This window comes from Hemitrygon akajei, chromosome 28 (assembly GCF_048418815.1).
Source record: "Hemitrygon akajei chromosome 28, sHemAka1.3, whole genome shotgun sequence".
NCBI lineage: Eukaryota > Metazoa > Chordata > Chondrichthyes > Myliobatiformes > Dasyatidae > Hemitrygon > Hemitrygon akajei.
The window spans coordinates 7,378,265-7,404,119 of NC_133151.1; the positions used below are offsets into that span (position 1 = coordinate 7,378,265).

General features: G+C 51.8%; 1 protein-coding gene across 1 annotated transcript in view; it reads left to right on the forward strand.

Moving 5' to 3' along the window:
• Positions 1 to 8,401: 8,401 nt before the first annotated feature.
• Positions 8,402 to 25,855, forward strand: part of eef1g (eukaryotic translation elongation factor 1 gamma) — a 41,651-nt gene continuing 24,197 nt past the window's right edge. The window contains 7 exon segments of the mRNA XM_073031263.1: positions 8,402 to 8,602; positions 8,729 to 8,879; positions 15,063 to 15,077; positions 15,079 to 15,127; positions 18,397 to 18,422; positions 18,424 to 18,540; positions 20,832 to 20,975. Coding sequence (XP_072887364.1) covers positions 8,592 to 8,602; positions 8,729 to 8,879; positions 15,063 to 15,077; positions 15,079 to 15,127; positions 18,397 to 18,422; positions 18,424 to 18,540; positions 20,832 to 20,975 — 513 coding nt within the window. The 5' untranslated portion in view covers positions 8,402 to 8,591.

Consider the following 25,855-nt stretch of genomic DNA (forward strand, 5'->3'; position numbering starts at 1 on the left):
CCGGCTCCGGAGGGAGGAATGAGGGGAGGGGGAGGGTCCGGCTTCGGAGGGAGGAGTGAGGGGAGGGGAGGGTCCGGCTCCGGAGGGAGGAGTGAGGGGAGGGGAGGGGAGGGTCCGGCTCCAGAGGGAGGAATGAGGGGAGGGGAGGGCCCGGCTCCCCCTGATGCACGGCGAGAGGGCCGCAGGCGGGGCAGGTGGTTCAGTTACCCCGGTCCAACCGTTTCAGTTCTGGGGCACCTGGGCCGGAGGATGGGCTGTTGTTTTGACTTTGGTGTGTGTGTTAGAGCGGCGCTCCCTCAGTCCTGACCCTTCCTCGGCGCGGCGCTCCCTCAGTGAGGTACTCCTCAGTCCTGACCCTCCCTCAGCGTGGCACTCCCTCAGTGAGGTGCTTCCTCAGTACTGACCCTCTCACAGCATGGAGCTCCCTCAGAACTCTCTCTCCCACAGTGGGGCGCTCCTTGGTACTGACCCTCCCACAGTGGGGCACTCCCTCGGTACTGACCCTCCACAGTGGGGCACTCCTCCACCGCTGCTCCCTACTCAACGCTTACTGAAGGTGCTCCCTCCTGCCAGGGTCTGGTGCTCCCTCCTACCCCCTCCCCACACCTAGCGCGCTCTCTCCCCACAGCACTGTCTCCTGCTCCCTCTCTCTGGTGCCCTGCCCTCCTGGGGAACAGAACTCGCTTACCAATCTCAGAGCCTCCGACTGGTCCCTGTCGACCTGCTCCAGGACCGTACCCCCCCCCCCCCCCCCGTACTCATCCAAACTTCTCTTAAACGTTGAAATTGAGCCCGCATCCGCCACTTGCGCTGGAGCTGGTGCCACCTTCTCGCCAGCCTCTGAGTGAAGAACTTTCCCCTCATGTTCCCCTTCAACTTTCCACCCTTAACCCATGGCCTCTGGTTGTAGTCACACCCAACCTCAGTGGAAAAAGCCTGCTTGCATTTACCCTATCTATACCCCTCATAATTTTGTGTACCTCTGTCAAATCTCCCGCTCAATCTTGCGCGTTCCAAGGATTAAACTCCTAATCTATTCACTCTTTCCCTCTTTCCCTCTAACTCGCCTCCTCAAGTCCCCACATCATCCTTGTGTTATGACCCCCAGCCCCCTCCTTTGTGAGAATCCCAGTGACGGGGAACGTAACACTTGTAAATTTCTCTGTATTCTTTTCCATCTTGTTTACACCTTTCCTGTAGGTAGGTGGCCAAAGCTGCACGCGATACTCCAAATTAGGCCTCAACGACGTCCCATCTCAAGAATTTGATTTAATGCTCCAGAAGGTCCTCGGTGACGTGGGGCCCGTAAATAGGCACAGCGCTCCCTGCAGAGATCCCTGGGGCCCAGAAGCTGACTGAACCGGAGGTGCCGATCGGGGTCACCACCAGAGGAACTCATTACAATGAGTGTCCCGACGGTAACGTCTGCCTCTGGGCCAGTATCGACGGGGCTTTGATGCGATGTGGGATCTTGCTGTGCACACGTTGGCTGCGTCAGTGAGGTTTCAGAAACCCTCGTCTTGCAGGGGCTCATAGAGCAGCCCTTCGGCCGACGATATTGTGATTTAACCTACTCTAACCTTACCCTTCCCCGTAGCCCTCTATTCTTCTTTCATCCAGTGCCTATCTTAACAGTCCCTTAAATGTCCTTCTACCCATCACTCCTGGCTGGCGTTTCCACACACCCACTTCTCTCTATGAAAGATAACCTACCTCTGACATCCCCCTCCCCCCAACACCTTAAAGTTATGCCCCACCCCCTCTGTACTGGGCATTTCCGCAGTGGGAGAGAGTTCGGCAGTCTTGCCGATTTGTGGACCTCTAACAAGTCACCTCCCCATCCTCCTCCGCTCTTAAGTGAGAAGGCCTAGCCCGGCCAACCCCACCTCGTAGGCACGCTCTCTAATCGGGGCAGTGTCCTGGTAAGTCTCCTCTGCACCCTCACGAGAGCCTCCAGAGGCCGCCAGAGCTGAACACACGTACTATCCAGGACATCTTCAAGGAGCAATGTCTCAAAAAGGCAGTGTCCATCATTAAGGACCCCCATCACCCAGGTCATGCCCTCTTCTCACTGTACCATCAGGGAGGAGGTACAGGAGCCTGAAGGCACACACTCAGCGATTCAGGAACAGCTTCTTCCCCTCTGCCATCAGGGAGGAGGTACAGGAGCCTGAAGGCACACACTCAACGATTCAGGAACAGCTTCTTCCACTCTGCCGTCAGGAAGGAGGTACAGGAGCCTGAAGGCACACACTCAGCGATTCAGGAACAGCTTCTTCCCCTCTGCCATCAGGGAGGAGGTACAGGAGCCTGAAGGCACACACTCAGCGATTCAGGAACTGCTTCTTCCCTCTGCCATCAGGGAGGGGTACAGGAGCCTGAAGACACACACTCAGCGATTCAGGAACAGCTTCTTCCCCTCTGCCATCAGGGAGGGGGTACAGGAGCCTGAAGGCACACACTCAGCGATTCAGGAACAGCCTTCTTCCCCTCTGTCATCCGATTCCTGAATGGACATTGGACCCATGAACTCTACCTCACTACTTTTTTATTTCCATTTTTTGCACTTCTTATTTAATTCAACTATTTAATATATATACACACTGTAATTCGCAGCTTTATTTCTCTCTATTATCATGTACTGCTGCCACAAAGATGCCATTTCACATCTATAGATGTGAACTTCCCACGATTCAAGACATTTACGGAGACAGGTGTGTAAAAAGGGCCTGAAGGATCATTGGGGACCCGAGTCACCCCAACCACAAACTGTTCCAGCTGCTACCATCCGGGAACGGTACCGCAGCATAAAAGCCAGGACCAACAGGCTCTGGGACAGCTTCTTCCACCAGGCCGTCAGACTGATGAATTCACGCTGACACAACTGTATTTCTATGCTAGTGGTTGTCAACCTGTTGATCGTGATCGACTAGTCGATCTTTGAGACTTTCCCAGTAGATCCGGGAAAAAAAAGAAAAATAAATACACAAATACCGTTGATAGATTGTTTTCGGGTTGCGGGGTTTTAGTTCCGTTCTTTCTGCCCAGTGCGCATGCGTGTAGCTCCTCCGCCACGTGCTGGTCCCCAACCACCGGGCCGCAAGGAAACGATATGAGTCAGCTGCACCTTCCCTCATTCCCTGTCACGCCCACTGTTGAACTTGAACCCACGCGAGGTCATTACCCAAGCGCGCCAGGGATCACTGGTTGGCTTTGCGCAGACAGCGGGAAGTGCCGTTGCTACTGGCCTGGAGCGCAGACAGATGGATGCCGCCTCTAAACCCTGTTTAGCACACCCGATGTTTGTGGGGAACCCAGTGCTAAAATATTCGCAGACGACCTAATTCGGGCTCAGGGTTTCGTAAGTAGCAGAGCAGCTACCTCGCTGCGATCTACTGAAAGTCATCACTCGAGCCAAACTTCTGTCGGCCAATAGATCCTACGGGGGGGGGGGGGGGGCGGATGCGCGCCCTGTCGCAATCCTCCTCCGGACTGTGACCACCGTGGCCCCGGCACGATAATAGCCGCACCTGGCCAAGGCGTCTGGTGGCAGGCGGGCAGATGGGAGGCTGGAGCTTGGGCCCGGAGGCTGTCTAATGAGGCAATGAAGCCCTCAAAACTGCTTCAGTACCCTGAGTCCAAGCACCCTGCACTTAAAGACAAACCCGTCAAGTTTTTCCAGCGGAAAAAACGTGAGCAAGCGGGACAGAAGCTAAGTGCTGAGAGCCGCGAAAACTAAATTGCGGAATAGATTGGACATAAGGAAACTGCTTCGAGTATCGCTGTATTCCAGTCGTGTTTAACACCCCCCTCCCCCCCCGATGGCCAGACCGCAACAATATTGTCAATATTAAACCGGTCCGCGGTGCAAAGAAAAGGGTGGGTACCCCTGGTATTCATACTTGGTTCTACTTCCGGTCTTTTCTGCCCTGGTGCGCATATGTGTAATTAATCGATTTGGAGTCGATCTTGCCTTTCACTTAGGCCGAGGTAGGGGATCTTGGGCTTCAAAAGGTTGACCACTACTCTAAGCTATATTGACTGTCCTGTTGTACATACTATTAAAGACTCTTAAATAGGTACATGGAGCTTAGAAAAATAGAGGGCTATGCGCTAGGGAAATTCTAGGCATTTTCCAGAGTAGGTTACATGGTCAGTATAACATAGTGAGCCGAAGGGCCTGTAGTGTGCTGTAGGCGTCTATGTTCTATATTCTATGAAAGCCAACACACCATACACCTTCAAAGCATCCAGAATCCATGAAAAGCTCCCTGAATACTTCAGTTCGAGTTTATTTCCCTGCACTAAGAATTGACAGACGTTGGGGTCACTGGGCAAGACAAATTCTCAACCCAAGCTAAGGTGGACGGCAGGAGACTTGAAAAAGACCATAAGACACAGGAGCAGAATTAGGCCATTCGGCCCATCGAGTCTGCTCCGCCATTCCATCACGGCTGATCCCGGATCCCACTCAACCCCATACACCTGCCCTCTCGTCACATCCTTTAATGCCCCAACCAGTCAGGGAATGATCAACTTCCACCTTCAATGTGTGCACGAACTTGACCTCCACCGTAGTCCGTGGCAGAGCATTCCACAGGTACACTGCTCCCTCGCCAAAAAACAAAATTCCTCCTTACCTCTGTTAAAGGGTCGCCCCTCAATTTTGAGACTGTGCCCCTCTAGTTCTGGATACCCCCACCAGAGGAAACATCCTCTCCACATCCACCCTGTCTAGTCCTTTCAATATTCGGTAAGTTTTCAATGAGATTGCACCCCCCTCCCCACGCATTCTTCTAAATTCTGGTGAGTACAGGAGGACTGAGGCGTACAAGATGTTAAAAAGCAGGGATGAAGTGGACAATGGGCAGTTTTCTCCCCAGGGTGGTAACAGCTAATACGAGGGGGCATAAAGGAAGTGTGGGGCGGGGTGGGGGGGATATCAGAAGTAGGCTTTCTTTTTGCACAGAGGCATATACGGTCAGGGCATTGAGGATAGGAACTTGGATAATTAGAAGGTTATGTGGGAGGGAAGGGTTAGAGTAGGTCAAAAGGTTGGCACAACATTGGGGCCTCAAAAAGCCCAACTAAGCTGTTTGGTTTTTGGCTTCATCTGTCCTTCACCTCTCCCCCGATGCTTCCCGTTTTCGTTGACGTTGCCTACTAGGATCTGGCACTTGGTGTGCACCGTGCCCTCACCCTCCCCGGCCCCGTCTGCCCGTTCCTTCACGGGCCGCCATCTTCAAAAGGCCGTGCTCGAGGAGGCCGCACCCACCTCCGAGGACCCTCAACGTCTTGGACCCATAGGGGCCCGAAGACGCACACACTCGCCAATTCAGGAGATGCTCCTTCCCCCCTCCGCCATCAGATTCTGGAACAGTCCCATGAACCCGTGAACACTACCTCACTGATTCTGTTTTGTAGCCGTCAATCTCTCTATTGGAACCCGTATAGTATGTCTTCCACTGCACTGAAACAGCCATTTTCACCTCAGGTTGGCTGGTGAATTGTCCCCGGGATTAGGTTCAGGGTTAAATCAGGGTCATCAGGGCTTGCTGTACGCCAGGTCTCGAAGGGCCCCCAAGGGCCTATTCCATCCTTTCTATATAAAAAAATCACAAGTCAGTGATTAAAAATCAAATTCTGTTCATTCACCTGTCTCTGTCTCCCCGATCCCATCTCTCCTCCTCCCGGTCATCCTTCAACATCCTATCCGCTGAGTTCCTCCGGCAGTTTATTTGGCATCCAGATTAGAGTGTCTGCTGCAACAAGTGGAGTGGTGCTGCAGCAACAACCTGGCACTCAACGTCAGTAAGATGAAAAGAGCTGATTGTGGACTTCAGGAAGGGTAAGAGGAAGGAATACATACCGATCCTCATAGAGGGATCAGAAGTAGAGACAGTGAGCAGCTTCAAGTTCCTGGGTGTCAAGATCTCTGAGGATCTAACCTGGTCCCAACATATCGATGCAGTTATAAAGAAGGCAAGGACAGCGGACAGTTTGAAGCAATTTGATATGTCAACAAATACACCTCAAAAACTTCTATAGTTGTACCGTGGAGAACATTTTGACAGGCTGCATCACTGTCTGGTATGGAGGGGCTACTGTATAGGACCGAAAGAAGCTGCAGAGGGTTGTAAATCTAGTCGGCTCCATCTTGGGTACTAGCCTACAAAGTACCCAGGAGATCTTTAGGGAGCAGTGTCTCAGAAAGGGCAGCGTCCATTATTTAAGGACCCTCCAGCACCCAGGGCATGCCGTTTACTCACTGTTACCATCAGGGAGGAGGTACAGGAGCCTGAAGACACACACTCAGCGATTTCAGGAATAGCTTCTTCCCCTCTGCCATCAGGGAGGAGGTACAGGAGCCTGAAGGCACACACTCAGCGATTCAGGAACAGCTTTTTCCCCTCCGCCGTCTGATTCCTAAATGGACGTTGAATTTTTGGACACTACCTCACTTTTTAAAAAATACACCGTATTTCTGTTTTTGCATGTTTTTGTGATCTACTCAATATTTGTAATTGATTTACTTGTTTATTTATCATTATTATCTTCTCTGCTAGATTATTTGCTGCTGCTACATTAACACATTTCCCGTCACATGCCAGTGATAATAAACCTGATTCTGATTCTCCTGTGCCTCCACCTCCAGCCTCCTACCCTCCTCCCCCCCGCCTCCTCACTCCATCCCGGGACGTTGGGAGAGGTCACGCCAGTCCTCACCAGTGAAACGGGCAACTGGCTTCCAAGTTGCTTGGAGGATTTATCCTGCGTCCCGTATATTGATGTAATCACAAAGCAGCTCTGCTTGGAGAAGGGTTTAAAGGGATTCGGTAAGCCTCTTGCAAACACCATCATTCCTTCTTGGCTTGACAAGAAGCTCGTGAGACCTCGTGCAGCTGGATCCTGGACTTCCTGTCAGATCGCTGGCAGGTGGTAAGAGTGGGCTCCCTCACCTCTGCCCCTCAACACAGGAGTGTGTTGCCGCCCACATTTCCAATCTGCTAATTAAATTTGCTGACGACACTACACTGATTGGCCTAATCTCAAATAGTAATGAGACAGCCTACAGAGAAGAGGTCATCTCTCTGACACAGTGGTGTCAACAAACAGCCTCTCCCTCAATGTCGCAAGAACAAAGGAGCTGGTTGTGGATTACAGGAGGAATGGAGACGGGCTAACCCCATCAATGTATCTGGGGTTGAGAGGGTGAACAGCTTCAAGTCCTCGGCATCCACATCACCGAGGATCTCATGTGGTCTGTACACACCTTCTGTGTGGTGAAAAAAGGCACAACAGCGTCTCTTTCACCTCAGACGGCTGAGGAAGTTTGGTACGAGTCCCTAAATCCCAAGAACTTTCTACAGGGGGCACAATTGGAAGCATCCTGACTGGCTGCATCACTGCCCGGTACGGGAAACTGTACCCTCCTCAATCCCGAGTCACCCCAACCACAAACTGTCCCAGCTGCTACCATCCGGGAAACGGTAACCGCAGCATAAAAGCCAGGACCAACAGGCTCTGGGACACCAGGCCATCAGACTGATTAATTCACACTGACACAACTGTATTTCTATTGAAGGCCCTGTTGTACATACCATTTATTACAAATTACTATAAATTGCACATTGCACATTTCGACAGAGACGTAACATAAAGACTTTTACTCCTCTTGTATATGAAGGATGTAAGAAATAAAGTCAATTCAATTCAATCAGATCATGGCTGATCTGGCCATGGACTCATCTCCACCTACTCCCTTTTCCCCACAATCCTTAATTCCCCCATCTCTGCAAAAATCTATCCAACCTTGGTCTCAAATATATTTACTGAGGAGCCTCCACTGCTTCATTGGGCAGAGAATTCCACAGATTCACCACTCTCTGGGAAAAGCAGCTCCTCCTCAACTCCGTCCTAAACTAACTTCGAGACTGATGAAGTGTCCTTGGCCTGAAACGTCGACTGGTCATTTTCCCCACAGACGCTGCCTGGCCTGCTGAGTTCCTCCAGGGGAGTGTGTGTGTTGCTTGGATTTCCAGCATCTGCAGATTTTCTCTTGTTTATGAAGACTCCTACATCTGAGTGTGGCGGTATTCCTGAGTCCAGGGGCAGAATTAAGCCATTTGGCCCATCCAGGCCGCTCCGCTGACAGTAGTGAAAAACCCACGAGGAAGCTACTGACGAGATGAAGCCCTGAACACCACCAGAGATGGTGCCCTAAATGCTGGGTGGGATGATGACAATTAAGTGAGGCTGCTCTCTCAGGGTTATTAGGGTGAGACTGAGGGTTAGGAAGGAATGGCCTCCTGTATTTCTTCTTTGATGACATATTTGAGTTGGGTTTTTACCCTATGTCGGGGGAGATTTTAAAAATTTTCTCTAAGAGAGGGAGGAAACACGCTGGAATTAGACGCTCAGGCTTCCCTCTCGTGTGTAGGCCAAACGGTTACCACGGCGACGCAGGGCCCGGAAGCCCGGCGGCCGTCAGTCACGGCTCGAGGCCCCGCCCCTCCCTGGCTGTCGTGTCTCGCTGGTCTTTACGACAGTGCCGTGCGCCGGGCTCCTCCTTTCTCTCGCTGGCTGTGAAGATGGCGGCCGGGGGTGAGTAGCGGGGCCGTTCGCAATCGGGGGGTTATCGGCGGCATCCGGGGGTCGGGGGCTCGGCCGGCGGCGGGACCAGCACCACGGGGCTTTCTCACCCCCGTCCGCGCCTTTTTTCCCCGCAGACTCTGTACACTTACCCCGACAACTGGCGGGCCTTCAAGGCCCTGATCGCCGCTCAGTACAGCGGCTTCACGCTGCGGGTCGACGCCGGCTTCGTCCTGGGGCAGACCAACCGGAGCGGGCAGTTCCTGGCCAAGTTCCCCCTGGGCAAGGTGAGTCAGCCTCGGAGACAAAGTTCCGTATCTCCTCTCACTATCTCCTCTCTCTCCCTCCCCTCAGTCCCCTCCTCCCTCCTCAGTCCCCCTCCCCTCCCTCCCTCCTCAGTCCCCCTCCCCTCCCTCCCTCCTCTCTCCCCCCTCCCCTCCCTCCCTCCTCTCCTCTATCCCCCTCCCCTCCCCTCCCTCCTCCTCTCTCCTCTATCCCCCTCCCCTCCCTCCTCTCTCCCCCTCCCCTCCCTCCCTCCTCTCTCCCCCTCCCCTCCCTCCTCTCTCCCCCCTCCCCTCCCTCCTCTTTCCCCCCTCCCCTCCCCTCCCTCCTCTTTCCCCCTCCCCTCCCTCCTCTTTCCCCCTCCCCTCCCTCCTCTTTCCCCCTCCCCTCCCTCCTCTTTCCCCCCTCCCCTCCCTCCTCTTTCCCCCTCCCCTCCCTCCTCTCTCCCCCTCCCCTCCCTCCTCTCTCCCCCTCACCTCCCGTACCCCTCTACCCCAATCCCTGCTCTCCCCTCCTTTCCCCGGCCCTCCCTTGCTCCCCAATGCCCCTCCTCTCCCCCACCCTCATCTGTCCCTCCACTTTCCCTTCTCCACCCCTGTTCCCTTGGCTTCTCTTCTCCCCCGTCCCGTCCCCACCTCTTTCCTCACTACCACCACCACCTTTAGGGATGTTCTTTGCCGCTGGCCACAGGAGTTGTACCAAATGCCTTGTGGATGGCCAGTGCCACTCTGTTGCTCGAGACAGGGGGGTCAGGATCACCCTGGGAATTAGTGAGCCTCGGGGGGGGGGGGGCGGGGGCAGTTATTGAAGAAGACTCTTAGAGACGGCACTTCCAGGCATTTGGGGAGGTTTGATCAGTACGGCTTTGTGAGGGGCAGGACGTGCCTTGCGATCTGGATGGGATGTGACACAGGGTAGAGCGGTGTTTAAGGGTTTTAGTCAGCCGCGTCTGGGGGCTTGGGATCCAGTGAAACGTGGCTGGGTGGCCTGCCCATGGAGGGTACTGTAATGGATGGAGAGTTTTGTGCCAGGAGCTGTTCAGGGTTGTGGACGTAGAGGACTCGGTTAGTGAGTTTGCAGATGACACAAAGCTTAGTAAAGTTGTGGATGAGGTTGGAGGGCGCTCTGGATTGAGATGGGACACTGACAGGTGGCAGAACTGGGCTGAGAGGAGGCAGGTGCAGTTCCACCCTGCGCAGTGGTGAAGACATTGGCTTTGGAAGGTCGACTTCAAGAGCAGAGTTAAAACCGAGCGAGCTTGGGGCCCACATCTCCAAATCGCTGAAAGTTGACCAGGTTGTGTCTCAGGGTGACAGAGAAAATGGAGGCCTGTGTAAGAAGGGAATCGTTAGATTGAGCTTGGCACAACATCATGGGCTGAAGGGTCTCTGTGGAGCTGTAGACCGGTTTTAGTAAGCCGAGTACCTGTGATAGGTAAGTTACTCAAGAGGATGAAACTTCAAACTCTATTGAGTGTTTTGAAGAAGAAATCAAGGCAGAGCAGGCTCGATGGGCCGAATGGCCTAATTCTGCTCCTGTAATCCTGGTCTTCAGGCCATTGAGGTCTAGATGTGAGCTTTTGATAAGGATCCAAATGGGAGGGCACTCTGGGAAGTTAGATGGCACGGGATCCAGAGAGAGATGGATAATTGGATCCACGGTTGGGTGTGATGGTAGACGGTTGTTTTATAGACTGTTGGGGCTCGGTGCTGGGCCCATCGCTAGTCGTCATCGATGATTTGGAAGAGCATGGACTTCAGTATTCATTTAAAAAAGGACAGCAGAACAGGACAGTCTGCACGTGGACTATTGTGAGTGGTTTTGGGCCCCAAAGAATGTGCTAAGGATCAGAGTTGGAGTTAATATCACGGACACATCGTGAAATTTGCGGCCAGCAGTACATAAACCGTAAGCTACCGCAAGAATTACATGTTAAGAGTGATAATGCAGGAAGAGGGACTGCTAGTGGTTTGGACATCTGATGGCAGAGGGGAAGAAAATGTTCCTAAAATGTGTGTGTGTGTTCAGGCTCCTCTCTTATGGTAGCAATGAGAAGAGGGCACGTCCTGGGCGTGTGGGGGTCCTTAATGATGGGTACTGCCTTTTTAATTTTGAGGCATCATCACCTTTTGAAGATGTCCTCGATGCTGGGGAGGCGAGTGCCCTTGATGAAGCTGGCCGAGTTTGCAACCCTCCGCAGCCTTTCCCGATCCTGTGTGGTGGCCCCTCCAGGCGCTGGTGCAGCCCGTCAGAACGCTCTCCGCGGTACATCTGGCTGGAGTCTTTGGCGATTTGCCAAATCTCCTCAAGCTCCCCCGGTGAAATATGGCTTGCTGGTGTGCCGACTTTGTGACTGTATCGATATGTTGGGTCCAGGATTGATCTGGTTTACAGGAATTATCCTGGGGTGAAAGGGGTAACTTGAGGTACGCGCTGGAGTTCAGATCTCATTTCCGGTATTGATGAGGCCTAGGTAGAGTGGACATGGAGGAGATGTTTCCCGTAGTGGGAGAGTCTAGATCCAGAGGGCACAGACGTCCCTTTAGAACAGAGATGAGGAGGAATTTCTTCGTCCAGAGGGTGTGGAATTCGTTGCCACAGGTGGCTGAGGAGGGAGGGCAGGTCATTGAGTAGATTTAAAGCTGATGTCGATAGGTTCTTGATTAGTCAGGGTGTCAAAGGTTACGGGGAGGAGGCAGGAGAGTGGGGTGGAGAGGGATAGTAAATCACCCATGATGGAATGGCAGAGCAGACTCGATGGGCTGAATGGCCTAATTCTGTGCTTTTACAATGCCGGTTAATTCACAGATGGCGTTGTGGATGTTTACTAGGATCTTAGAGTGAGGTGGGAAGGGGTTAAGGGTGAAAGGTGAGAGTTTAAGGGGAATGTGAGGGCAAACATCTTCACTCAGAGGGTGGTGAGAGTGTGGAACGAGCTGCCAGTGCAAGTGGTGGATGTGAGCCCGATTTCAATGTTTGGCTAGGATACACGGATGGTCGGGGGTGTGGAGGGCTGTGGTCCTGGTGTGGGTTGATGGGAGTAGGCAGTTTAAATGGTTTTGGCATGGACTAGATGGGCCGAAGGACCTGTACCTTTCCATGACTGAGGACGAGACTTTGACATTGAATGGTAGGGCCCTGGGACGTGCTTGTCGAACAGCTCAAGGAGAGGCCATGAAAGTGGGTCAGTGGTAGACAAGTTGGTGAAGGCGGCTGTGGGAACACTGGCCTTCAGTCAGGGCGTTGAGTATCAAATACTTCTCAAGGTGGAGGAGCGACACATATTCCCCCTCCTCTATTCCTCACTGTGACCTTTGCCTCTTCTCACCTGCCTATCACGTCCCCTCTGGGTCCCCGCTGCCTTTACCCCTCAGATTCCTTCCTCTCCAGCCCTTGACCTTTTCCACCCACGTGACTTCACCCATCACAGTCCAGCTAGCCTCCCTCTCACCCCCAGTCCTGAAGAAGGGTCTCGGCCCGAAACATTGACTGTTGTTTCATTCCGGCGATGCTGCCTGGTCTGAGTTCCTCCAGCATTTTATGTGTTGCTCTGGATTTCCAGTGTCCACAGGCTTCCATGTTTATCGAGTACAGAGTCTGGGTGATAGTGCGAGACGTTGGTGGGGGCCCCTTTGCAGTCTCGTGTTCGGTTCTGGTCACCCTCGAGCTGGGAAGACGGCAGAGGGAATTTACCAGGATGTCGCTGTGACTCGAGTTGCAGAATGTGGTTAAGCAGGGTGGGGGGTGATCTTACAGACTGGGATAAAATCACGAGGGGCACAGCCTTTTCCCCCTGGGCTTGGAGGAATCGAGAACAGGAGGGTGAGAGGGGAGAGGTTTAATATGAAACCCAGGGTGACTTTTTCCACCTGGAGGGTAGTCGGTATCTTGAGTGAACTGACTGACAGGGCTTGTTGACAGTTTGGCACTTGAATGGAGAAGAATTTTTTTTGGAGGTTTATGGGCCAAATATTGACAGTGGGACTAGATGGTGACTATGGTTAGTATAGATGAGTTGGGCCGAAAGGCCTGTTTGTGATATGGGAGTACAAACACCTGTCGTGCTTGTTAACATTTTACAAATTGAGCACTTCTGATGACCTCTTACTGAACGGGTTCCACCAGCTGCCATTCAGTCAGCGAGGGTTAATGTGGGACGTTTCCCGCCCCGGGGCCTCGACACCTGCACTGCGTCAAAACTGGACACCGTCGTGTATCCCACTCGCTGAGTATTTAAAAAATTCTGCCGGGCTCTGCGTTTTGGACAACAGATTTAGTGCCAGAGGTGCGTCGGACACATTCAGAATCAGGGCGTGGACTCGCTCTGTCAGGAGCCAGTATTATTTTAGGAATTATTGGGGTTCTGTCAGCGATGATGAGAAGCTGCATTGTGACTAGTTGGAACAAATGGCTGCGGGCGACGAGGGGAGATCTGAGCTGAGTCGGCACTAATCTCTGAGTGCCTTGTCCCGCACGACTCTCCCTGCCATTGCTTTCTGCTGAGGTGAGCTGCGGCTCTGTCAGATGGACATTGAAACACAAATCAACGCCAGAGATTCTACAGAGACTGGGAATCCAGAGCAACGCCCACACAAAATGCTGGAGGAGCTCAGCAGGCCGGGCAGCACCTGTGGAAATGAGTAAACAGTGGCCGTTTCGGGTCGGGACCCAGAAGGAAGGGGAAGATGTCAGAATAAAAATCTGTCGGAGGGGAAGGAGTCTGGCTGGAAGTGAAATCAGGTGGGTGGGAAAGAGCTGGAGAGGGAGGAATCTGATAGAGGAGAAAGGGAAGGAGGACGGGACCCAGGGGGAGGTGAGGAGGTAAAGGGTCAGAGTGGGGGAGGGGGGGATTTGTTTACTGGAAGGAGAGGTCAATGTTTATGCCGTCAGGCTGGAGGCTACCCAGACAGAATATAAAGCGTTGCTCTCCGCGGAACAGGAATGAAAGTGCTTGTCCGCCAGGAAGTCCAACTTGCGGCCGATGGCGCGAAGGTGCTCTGCCGTGTGACCCACATTTCTGGAACCCGCAACGTACCCCTCACCTGTACGTCTTCGGAGCACAAGGGCAAGCCCACGCAGTCACGGGGGGGGGACGTGGGTGCGCCAGGCAGGACTGAGGCCAGGCCGGTGGTTGGTCCCTGGCTCTGCGAACCCTTCACGCCAGTTGCAAATCGACCATCCTGCCCGCTGGGGGTTGCAATCGAACCGGGGCAGCTGACATTAAAGGCACAGAAAGGAGCTTCCGTACTGAAACCCGGTGTGTTTGTTTCTGAGCGTTTTTCACGGTGACAGGAAGCAGCAGCCAGTTTGTGCATAGCAAGTTCTGATGAACATCGATTTCTCTGATTCCCAGTAATTTTCTATCCCTCTTTTTCCACCCCATATGCTGGTTTCTTGTCTGCTCATCGCCTCCCTCCTCCTTTGCTTTCTTCCGTGTTCCGCTGTCCTATCAATTTCCGCATCTCACCGCCCAGCTTCTTAATTCAACTTCCTTTCCCCCTCACCTGGTTTCACCTGTCACCTCTCTTGCACTCTGCCCCACCTTATTCTGGCGTGGAAGGGTCTCAGTCCAGAATGCCGACTGTGTATCCCCCTCCACAGAGGCTGCAGACCTGCTGAATCCCTGCAGCATTTTGTGAGTGTTGCTCTGGGTTTCCTGCGTCTGCTTGTGGTTTGGGGAGTGCCAGTCAACGTGTGCAAATGTCGTGCTGGCCTTGGAATCACGAGAATTACCCTGGGATGAAGGGGTTAATGTACGAGGAGCTTTTGATGGCTTCTGGGCCCTGTACTCGCTGGAGTTCAGATTAATTTGGGGGGGGGGGGGTTGGTCACTGAATATTGAATGGTGACGTTGGGAGATCGTTTCCAATAGTGGGGGGGAGTCTGACCAGAGGGCACAGCATCAGAATAGAGGATGTCCCTTTAGAACAGAGGGTGGTGAATCTGGAATTTGTTGCCACGGGCACAAGAGGTTCTTGATTAATCTACGCGTCAAAGGTTACAGGGAGAGGCAGGAGAACGGGGTTGAGGGGTAAATAAACCAGCCAATGGAATGATGGAGCAGAGTTGGCGGGCCAGCTGCCTTAATCCTGCTTTGTGGTTGTGATGTGACTGGTGCGTTGTGCCCGCTGCAGCGCTGGTTCCATCTGGAGTTGGCAGTTCAGCGTATTTATCGCTCAACCTTCCAGGTCCCGGCGTTCGAAAGGCGATGACGGCTTCTGCGTGTTTGAGAGTAATGCCATTGCCCATTACGGTAAGCCGCAAGTTGCATCATCTATCAATTCAGTAATGTTTCCGATGTCCTCTACCTCCCCTCACATCAGCCGCAGCCCCTCCGCACCCTTCCTCCTCCCTGTGCATATGCCACGTCATGCTTACACTCCGCAACTCGGTGTCGCTGTCCCCACAGCGTTTTCATCTGCCCTGTTGCTACCTAGAAAAGTTCCTTTTGCCGTGAGACCCCGTCACTTAATCATTTCCTGTCAAAGTGACCTTTCGGTGGGATAATCCTGTACCCAGTGTCACTTTATGCATATACAATTGTGTGTGTATACTTCAGTAGGTACAGGAGTGGGGACCCGGCGTGGTCTTCCGCTGCTGTAGCCTGTCCACTGCAAGGTTCGATGTGTTGTGCGTTCAGCGATGCTCTCCTGCACACCACTGTTGTAACGTGTGGTTATTTGAGTTACTGTCGCCTTCCTGTCAGCTCGAACCAGTCTGGCTGTTCTCTGACCTCTGAGGCGCTTTCCAGCCTCAGAACTGCCATTCACTGGATGATTTTTGTTTTTTTACTCTATTCTCTGTAAACTCCAGAGATCGCTGTGCGTGAAACTCCCAGGCCGGCAGTTTCTGAGATCCTCAAACCGCCCCATCTGGCACCAACCACCAACTGAACTTCTTGACCACGTCAGCATGCTTTTAGGCACTGAGTTGCTGCCCATGTGATTGGCTGATTAGAGACCAGCATGAAGGAGCAGGTGTTCTGAATAAAGTGGCCACTGAATGTAGATAAACTAATCTTGTGTATGTACGGCCACATTTAAACAGTCACTTGTACATTGTGGTTTTATGCTATTGCTTTTATATTAATCCTTAACCAGAGTCACAGTTTGTGTATTGGGGAAGCTTTTCCTCTTAACTGTAGTGTTCAAGTGTTCTTTTAAAACCAAGTGGCCAGGTTTGGTTAGATTTCAAAACAAAGTTGATTAATCTAAATTCTGCGTTGTTACAGCAGTCCACCAACTCCATGCGGACCAGCACTCACCCAGGGACACTGTTCCCATGTTAATCCGAATTTCACTCCACCGAACTTTCCCGTTAACACTCCTTGTTTCCTGCCGCTCGCCTGCAAATTTGGGATAATTGCTGCGGGGAATTGGCCTGCCAGGCCAGAAACTCCACACGGTGCAGGAGGTCAGGATCTCACCCAGGGGACTGGAGCCGTGATTTTGTTTATTGAGGTACAGTGCGGAGTAAGCCCTTTGAGCCGTGCTGCCCAGCGATCCTCGGTTTAATCCTAGCCTAATCATGGGGCAATTTACACTGACCAATTACCCTACCGACTGTGGGACCAGGAGGAAACCCGCCCAGTCACAGGGTGAGCGTACAGGCAGCAGCGGGGATTGAACCCGGTTAGCCAGCTCTGTAAACCGGTGTGCTAACCACTACACTACCGTGCTGCCGGAAATATGTAGCTTCTCGAACACTTTGAGCCTACTCGAGTCCTCAACTTTAATCAGCTTTTTTTTAAAAAAAGATTTACTTCTACCTGAGAAATCCCTTTCAGTGGCATCTTTAAAATCCCAAAGGACGCGATTAGTTCTGTTTGTTTATACCAAAACGATGCATTCCACGGTTAGCATCGACAACTTGAGGGTGCCGAGCTTCCGGTGCCAATGTAGCGAGCCCCCAGCTTAGCGGTCGTGGGTTTCCTGCACCCGGAGTGGCCTGCTGCTGGGAGGAGAGGAGGATTTACCAATGCCCAGTCGGGGTGGCAAGATCATAGCTGGGGAATGACCAGTGTTTATGATTGGCAGGCTGTAGTGTGGGCAGGTCGGTGAGGTGGAGATGCGCCCCTACTAAACGTGTGCGGTGCTCCTTCCATCTGCTAGCCTGCAGGTCACCCTTGGGCAAGCTGTCGCACCTGCTTAGCCGTGGGAGCAGGTGGTGGACGGTGGTACGAGCAGCCGGTGCAGATCACAATCCTGGTTATGTGACCACTGAAGCCAGGCAGACAATCTCTGATGAGTATTGATAATGGCCGGGGTTACCCGTCTTGTAAAGACACTGCCCAGAAGAAGGCAATGGCAAACCACTTCTGTAGAAAAATTTGCCAAGAACAATCACGGTCATAAGATTATGATCGCCCACGTCATATGTCATGGCGCATAATGATGATATCATTCGACAGCACATAATGATGCTGATGACTAGTGTGAGGAAATGGATAGTATGGAGAAATGGGGGATAAGACCGTAAGGTGAACAGGAGTAGAGTTGGGCCATTTGGCCCTTCGAGTCTGTTACTGACCATTGGCAATTTAATTTTTCATCTCAGCCCCCTTCTTGCAATCTTTGAGCGAGGGTGGCATTGTTGTCCTGCAGTGTGTATGGTGTCCCACCCAGATTAGAGCAGGGTTCATTCCCAGGGGCAGTTTGTAATCCAGACAGATCTCAAGCCAGAAACGGCAGTATGCTCAACTGAACACTTCGGCCTACCAAGGGCCAGCGTCTAGTCGAAGCAGGGCGGCGTGGTTTAACTCATCCGCAAGATACAAGATTACTGCCGCAAAGCAAGCTCTCCCGACAGCGGGCAGTTTCTTCAGCCACGCAGCCGCCACTCCAAACGCTCTCGTACGTAACCCGAGCACTTGGGCCCTGGGGGCCAGTCCCTGCCCCTTCAGTTAGGAGAACTTAAGGAGCAGGGACTGTGGTCGGCCCGCCGAGCCTGCTCCGTCATTCAGTGAGGTCTCGGCTGGTCTCAGTTTCACCTTCCTGCCTCGGGAAGCCGTGATTCCCCTGCTCTGCATAAATCGAGCGTGATGTTACTGGAGCGTCAGTGACCCGGGTTCAGTCCTGCTGCCGTCTGTAGGTTCTCCCCATCGCAGGGTGTGTTCCGGTTTCCTCCCGCGTCCCAAAACCTATGGGTCGGTCACATGGGGTGTAACTGGGCAGCACGGGCTGGTGGGGCCAGGCCTGTTACCCTGCTGTATCTCGAAATAATAAGGGTCGGTTAAAATTTATTTCACTTAATGAGATAAGTGTGAATACTGTGAATTACGCTCTGGATAGAGCATTTTTTTCCTGGTCCCTGTCCAGTCTATTCCCCAGAGTCTGGAGGCTGTGGGAGTGGATTTTGATCCCCAGTGCCCTCGGCCCCACAAGCCTCGAACCTCTTTACCCAGCACACAGGGATAAAATGAGTCGGAGGGAGGAAGGAGTACTGTGCGGGCACTCCCGCGGGGGGCGGTGAGGTTCCTGTCGGCTCACTCTGCGTGTTGTCTCTCTTCCCCCCCCCCCCCAGTGGCCAACGACGAACTGAGAGGAACTTACGCGCGAGGCGGCGGCGCAGATCCAGCAGTGGATCAGCTTTGCAGACAGCGACGTCATCCCCCCTGCCAGCACGTGGGTCTTCCCCACACTAGGCATCATGCAGTACAATAAACAGGTGGGTCTGACCTTCGACATGGGGCTCCAGCCTTGGATTGCAGGGTTCAGAAGAGTGACCGTACAGCACAGGGGCAGAATTAGGCCATTTGGCCCATCGAGTCTGCTCTGCCATTCCATCATGGCTGATTTATTATCCCCCTCCACCCCGTGCCCTATCCCTATATCCTTTCACGCCGTTACTAGCCAAGAGTTCATCAACCTTTGCTTTGAATATACCCAGACATGCTTTTCACAGCCATCTGTGGCAATGAATTCCATAACTTCACCACCCTCTGGCTAAAGAAAATGCTCCTCATCTCTGTTCTAAAGGGATGTCCTATTCTCAGAAGACTGCCCCCCTATTGAGGAAGCCTCCTCTCCGCTCTATCCTTGCAATGAAATCCCCTTGGATCCTTCTGAACTCCTCCCCGTAACCTCTCCGCCCAATTCTGCGGACGCTGGAAAATGTTGAGTACTGCACACGAAGTACCAGAGGTACTCGGCAAGTCGGGCAGCATCCACGGAGGGGCATGAATAGTGGATGCTTCGGACTGAGGGCCTTGTCAGGACTGGGGGGGGGGGAGGGGCGGAAGCTAAGATAAGGCGCTGGGGGCAGGTGAGAGGGGTGAAGTAAGAAGCTGCGAGGTGATGGAAGGAAGAGGCGAAGGGCTGAATCGTATGAGAGAAGAGTGGACGGGAGGAGGAGGAACATTAGGGGGAGGTGCCCTTGCGTTTCAGACCAGGCCCCCCTGTTCGAATCTTTACCCGGTGTTCCCCTCGGCCACAGGGTCTTCTGAAGTGCAGCCCACCCACTTGAAGCTCGACGTCTTGTGCGTTCAGGGATGCCCCTCTGCCCAGCGCCTGGCGATTTGAGTTACTGTCGCCCTCCTGTCAGCTTGAACCGGTCTGGCCATTCTCCGACCCCGCTGCTGCTTGTGGGATGATTTTTGTTTTTCTCTGTAAACTAGAGAGAGGAGAGTGGTGAAGATCGTCGGAGGGAGGCGGGTGAAGTTGGAGAACTCAGCGCTCATTCCATTCCAATTCTAGCCCTGACTAATCACCCAATGAGATGGCCTCCACAGCCGAGTGCAATGGATCCCAGGGGATCGGTTTCTGAGCAATCATTCCACCGTCAAAGTCACCCTGGTTACATTTCTCCCCCCATTCAGATGTTTGGTCTGAACAACTACTGAACCTCTCGACCGCGTCTGCCTGCCACTCGATTGGCTGATTAGATACTTGCATTAAACAATCGCCGGTTTAGGTTTACATAATAAGTGGGGCCACCGAGTTTAGATCCTGAAACGTAGAGGGAGGTGGAGACGATCTGTGGCAGGCTGTGTAGCCACTCACACTGCAGCTCCTCAGCAGATTGCTTGAGAAGGAGCGGGCCGAGGGCTTTTCCCTCGGTCAGGGGTGACTTGATAAGAGGCACAGATCGAGTGGACAGCCAGAGGCCTTTTCCTGAGGGCGGAAGTGGCCAGTGCGCGAGTTCATGACCTTAAGGTGACTGGAGGAAAGTGTGGGGCAATGTCAGAGGTTAGTTCTTTGCACGGAGATTAGTGGGTGCTTGGAACACCCTGCTGGGGTTGTGGTAGAGGCACCACCCCGGGGACATTTAAATGATCATTTCTTAGGATGTGCTGACACTGGAGAGGGTTAGAGGAGGTTCCAGGATTGAACGGCTTGTCATATGAAGACCGTTTTGACGGCTCTGGGCCTGTATTCACCAGAATTCAGAAGAATGAGGGGTGACCTCATTGAAACCCATCGAATGGTGAAAGGATGTTTCCTATGGTGGGAGAGTCTTAACAGCAGAGACACTGCCTCAGAGTAGAGGGGCGTCCTTTCGGAACGGAGACGGGGAATTTCTTTAGAGAGTGTGGTGAATCTGTGGAATTCATTGCCGCAGACGTGCTGTGGAGGCCGAGTCACTGGGTATGCCTAAGGCAGAAGTTGATAGATTCTTGATCGGTCAGGGAATAAAGGGGGTTGGGGACTGAGAGGGGAAAATGGATCGGCCATGATGAAATGATGGAGCAGACTCGATGGGCCAAATGGCCTAATTCTCTTGCCTGTCTCTTGTCTTAAATAGGCACAGGGATGACAGAAACATGGACGGTTATGCAGGAGGGGTTAATTGTATGTGGGCTAAATGATTTGCACGGCATTGTGGGCCGAAGTGTTGTAATGTTGTAGAATCTGAATGTGTGACACTGCTCGGTGGCCATGACGGTTGCCCGATGCGACGGAGCTTGCCGCGGCTCGGCCAGTGTAAAACTGCGCTTCACGACTGCTGCTCTCTCACAGGCCACCGAGCACGCCAAGGAGGAGGTGAAGAAGATTCTGGGCATCCTGAACGAGCACCTGAAGACGAGGACTTTCCTGGTGGGAGAGCGTGTCACCCTGGCCGACATCACGCTCGTCTGTTCCCTCCTGTGGCTCTACAAGCAGGTAAGCAAGCGGTCTGTTCCACTTCCAGCTTGCGGGCAAGGCCGTGCTTGGCCGCGCTCCCTCTCCTGCAGGTGCTGTCCCTGGGGTCAAAGTCACTTGGAGAATCGGTTCACAAGGACCGGATAGGCTTGGGCTGTCAGAGGAGGCTCAGGAATGACCTGAGGCTTAAAACATCACGAGCGACAGATGAGCTGGATGGTCAGTCTTTTTACCTGGCCTGGAGCGGGGGGCCGGGATGGGGGGGTGAAGAGGGAGCACGGGGTTGGGGAAGAGGCTAAGCTTCTCGTACAGAAGGCGATGGGTATATGTAACCAGCTGCCAGACGAAGTCAGAATCGGGTTTGAAATCGCCAGCACGCATCGTGAAATTTGTTAACTTTGTAGCAGCAGTACAATGCGATATGTAAAGTTGAGAAAAAGCCCAGTGAATTGCAGTAAATGGGTAATGCAAAGATATTAAAACAGTAGTGAGGTAGTGTTCATGAGTTCAGTGGCAGAGGGGAAGAAGCTGTTCCTGAATCGTTGAGAGCGTGTGTGTTCAAGCTTCTCTACCTCCTTGAGAACAGGGTATGTCCTGGGTGATGGGAGTCCTTAATACTGCTCTTTGAAGATGTCCTGGATATTTCGGAGGCTAGTAACCATGAGGGAGCGGACTCAGTTTACTACTCTCTGCAGCTTATTTTCTTCATTGATTTAAATTTTATTGAATTCTTTTATAAATTTTCCCCAAACCTTTGAGTCAGTGTTGAAATTATGTAAATCATAGCTTACAAAACATAAAATTATCCATAAAATAAAGACAAACATGGCAGAAATAGATATCAGTATAATAATCATGTGTGGCTATTTCGTCCTCTAATAACACAAAACTGCCATTCAACAATATCCTTCACCACTATTCCCCCCCCCCCACCCCCAGGAAGCCTGAATATTTGCCCCATTTTTGTGTATAGCTGTCCAGTCTCTCAAACTGCTTGTACGACATGCGTTCAAAAGCTGCCACTTTGGCTATTTGGCTATTGTACTGCTGCCACTCCTGAAATGATGGTCCCCTCCAGCCTCCAACTATAATTTGTCTTCCTACCATCATACTTGTCTGGATCCAATTTTGGGAGTACTTATCCGCAAGTAACTGAAGTTACTGGATGATGGGGTGGTAAATTGGATTAGTAAGTATGCAGATGATACTAAGATAGGTGGCCTTGTGGATAATGAAGTAGGTTTTCAAAGCTTGCAGAGAGATCTAGGCCAGTTAGAACAGTGGGCCAAGGGATGGCAGATGGAGTTTAATGCTGATAAGTGTGAGGTGCTACATTTTGGTAGGGCTAATCAAAATAGGACATACATGGTAAATGGTAGGGCATTGAAGAATGCAGTAGAACAGAGTGATCTAGGAATAATGGTGCATAGTTCCCTGAAGGTGGAATCTCATGTAGATAGGGTGGTGAAGAAAGCTTTTGGTATGCTGGCCTTTATAAATCAGAGCATTGAGTATAGGAGTTGGAATGTAATCTTAAAATTGTAAAGGCCAAATTTGGAGTATTATGTACAGTTCTGGTCACCGAATTATAGGAAAGATGTCAACAAAATAGAGAGAGTACAGAGAAGACTTACTAGAATGTTACCTGGGTTTCAGCACCTAAATTACAGAGAAACGTGAAACAAGTTAGGTCTTTATTCTTTGGAGCGTAGAAGGTTGAGGGGGGACTTGATAGAGGTATTTAAAATTATGAGAGGATAGATAGAGTCGACGTGGATAGGCATTTTCCATTGAGAGTAGGGAAGATTCAAACGAGGGCATGAGTTGAGAGTTAGGGGGAAAAGTTCAGGGGTAACACGAGGAGGAACTTCTTTACTCAGAGAATGGTAGCTGTGTGGAACGAGCGTCCAGTAGAAGTGGTAGAGGCAGGTTAGGTATTGTCATTTAAAGTAAAATTGGATAGGTATATGGACAGGAAAGGAATGGAGGGTTATGTGCTGAGTGCGGGTCAGTGGGACTAGGAGAGAGTAAGCGGTCGGCATAGACCAGAAGGGCCGAGATGGCCTGTTTCTGTGCTGTGATTGTTATATGGTTTTAAGTGTGTCTCCCAAGACAAAAAGTCTGGGGCAGAGAGGGAGATGAATACCCAGAACTTCACCAATATACTTAAGTAGCATAATGCAAAATTCTTGGATTCTGGGACAGGACCAGAGTGCCTGTACTGAGTCTCCTTTATCGGCCTCACAGCGCCAACAATCAGGTATTTTTCAACCATAATCTACGTAACCTTGCCGGAGTCCCAACAAAAACGGTGTAGAATCTTAAACTGAATGAGGCACACCCTCGGATCTCTTGACATTTTCCTGCAGCTTATTTTGGTCCTGTGCAGGAACACCCCCCATGATACAGCCAGTCAGAATGCTCTCCAGGGTACTCCTGTAGAAATCTGCGAGTGCTTCAGCTGCCGAACCAAGATCTCAAACTCCTGATGTAGCCATATATCCTACATTTTATTATTTTCTTCGGATGCCATCTTCTTGAAGATTCCTTCGATGGTGGGGGAGGTTAATATGCCCGCGATGGAGCTAGCTGTGTCTACAACGTTCCTACGGCAGGGGCTCCCAACCTTGGGGTCCAGAGACCCCTTGCTTAATGGTATTGGTCCCTGGCATTAACAAGAAAGGGTTTGGACCGCCTGTGCTGCAGCTTCTTGTGATCCTGTGCATTGGAGCCTCCCTCCCAGAGACCAGATGCAACAGCTGTAGATAGGAGAAGTTGCTCGCGGTCAGCAGGGACGCTGCGGGCCGAAGGGCCTGTTTCTACACTGTGCGTCTCTGAAGCCGCCTCCTTCCCATTCAAGTGGTCCAAAATTCCCTGGCACTGATCTTTTCAACCCCCCGACCCCACCTTGCCGAAAACGCGAGCAGGCAGTGTGGAAAAGGAGGTCCATGAGGTTCTTGTCTTCATCGGCTGGAGCATCAAGCTAAGAGGGGTGGGAAGTTAAGGTACAACTGAATAAGAGGCCTCAGCTGGAGGACTGTGTGCGTGGTTTTAGTCCCCACGCTCTGGGTAGGATGTAATTGTACCGGAGATGGGGGGGGGGGGGGGTGCGGAGGAGTTTCAGCTGAATACTGCCGGGGAGGGAGTGGTTATTTATTGCGAGGAGCTGCTGAGGCTGGAAATGGACGAGGTAGAGGGTTTAGAAAGTTACGAGCGGAAGCGTAGAGGGGAGTCAGAATCTGGTTAGTTATCACTGACGTTTCATGAAATTTGAATGCATATGTCATGGAAAAAGTTGTGACAAGATGCTATAAAAATCTTGGGAAAGAAGAAGTAACAATTTAGAAATTTGATGGTAGAGGGAAAGGACAGGAGGTGGGATGTTATGCTGGAGTTGTACAAGATGTAGGTGAGGCCTAATTTGGAGTATTGTGTGAAGTTTTGGTCACCGACCTACAGGAAAGACGTAAACAAGGTTGTAAGAGTACAGAGAAAATTTACAAGGATGTTGCTGGGTCTGGAGGAACTGAGTTAGAAGGAAAGATTGAACAGGTTAGAACTTTATTCGTTGGACGATGGAGAGGAGATTTGATAGAGGTATACAGAATTACGAGGGGTACAGATAGGGTAAATGCAAGCAGGCTTTTTCCACTGAGGGTGGGTGGGACCACAACCTGAGGCTCTGGGGAGGTGAAAAGTTTAACGGGAACATGAGAGGAAACTTCTTCACTCAAGAGGTTGGTGAGAGTGGAACGAGCTGCCCAGCGCAAGTGGTGCACACCAGCTCGATTTCAGCATTTAAGAGAAGTTTGGTTCGGTATGTGGACAGTAGGGGTGTGAAGGACTATGGTCCAGGTGCTGCAGTTCAAATGGTTTGGCACAAACTAGATGGGCTGAAGGGCCTGTTTCTGTGCTGTACTTCCCTATGACTCTAAGCTGTTGTTAAGATATTGAGTGTGCGACTTGAGGCTCCTTTACCTCCTACCTGGCTGTATCATTGAAAAGAGGGCATGTCCCAGGTGGTGAGTCTTCAATGGCTGCTGCCTTCCTGGGTTTGTCTCTCGACATAGCAGAGGCACCCAACCTGAGGCCATGGATTAGGGTAAGGGATAAGTGGTTTAGTGAGGTCTGTAGTGAAAAATGTTCTCCTCCCCCCTCCCCATGCCACAGTGAATGGGGAGGTACAGGCAGGGACTCTTAACAGCACTTGTGTATCTAAACGTGCGCTTGAATTACTAACGGTTAGAAAGCTACAGGTCAAATGTAGGGAAATGGGATCAGTGGAGACATACTTGGTAGTATCAACAAGCTGGGCTGAAGGGCCTTTTACTCTGCTGGATGTCCTCACTACCTTCAGGAGGCTTGTGCAGACAGCATCCCCCGCCTTGGGTAGGTTGGCAGAGGTTGTCACTGCCAGTCAAGCACGTGGAAATATTGCTGGCGGTACTGTGTTGATGTGACCTCATTCTTTCGCCTTGACCCCAGTGACAAAGATCACCTATGTGCTGGAAAGGAATATTTCAGGGAATCATCTTTGGGATTCTCCTGCAGCTCAAATCTGGAGTTCAGGGGTCTGCACGGTTCAGTCCTAACCTGGAGTGTGCACATGTGTGTTTTTTCACTTCCTTGTTTCTGTGGGTTTCCAGATAGTTCAGTCCTGATCTCGGACTCCGTGTGTTTTCCCCCACACATTCTGTATGTCGGTAATGCTGATTGGTTGGTCAGCTGACCACTAATTTACCCCTGGGGTAAGTGGGTGGCAGAAGTAGCCAGGGTGTAGGCTATAAATTACAACAGGAGATAGAAACGCATGTCAAAAGGGCATGTTACGATAATCATGGGTGATTTAAATATGCGGGTGGATGGGAGAAAATCTGGTTGGTATTGGATCCCAAGAGAGG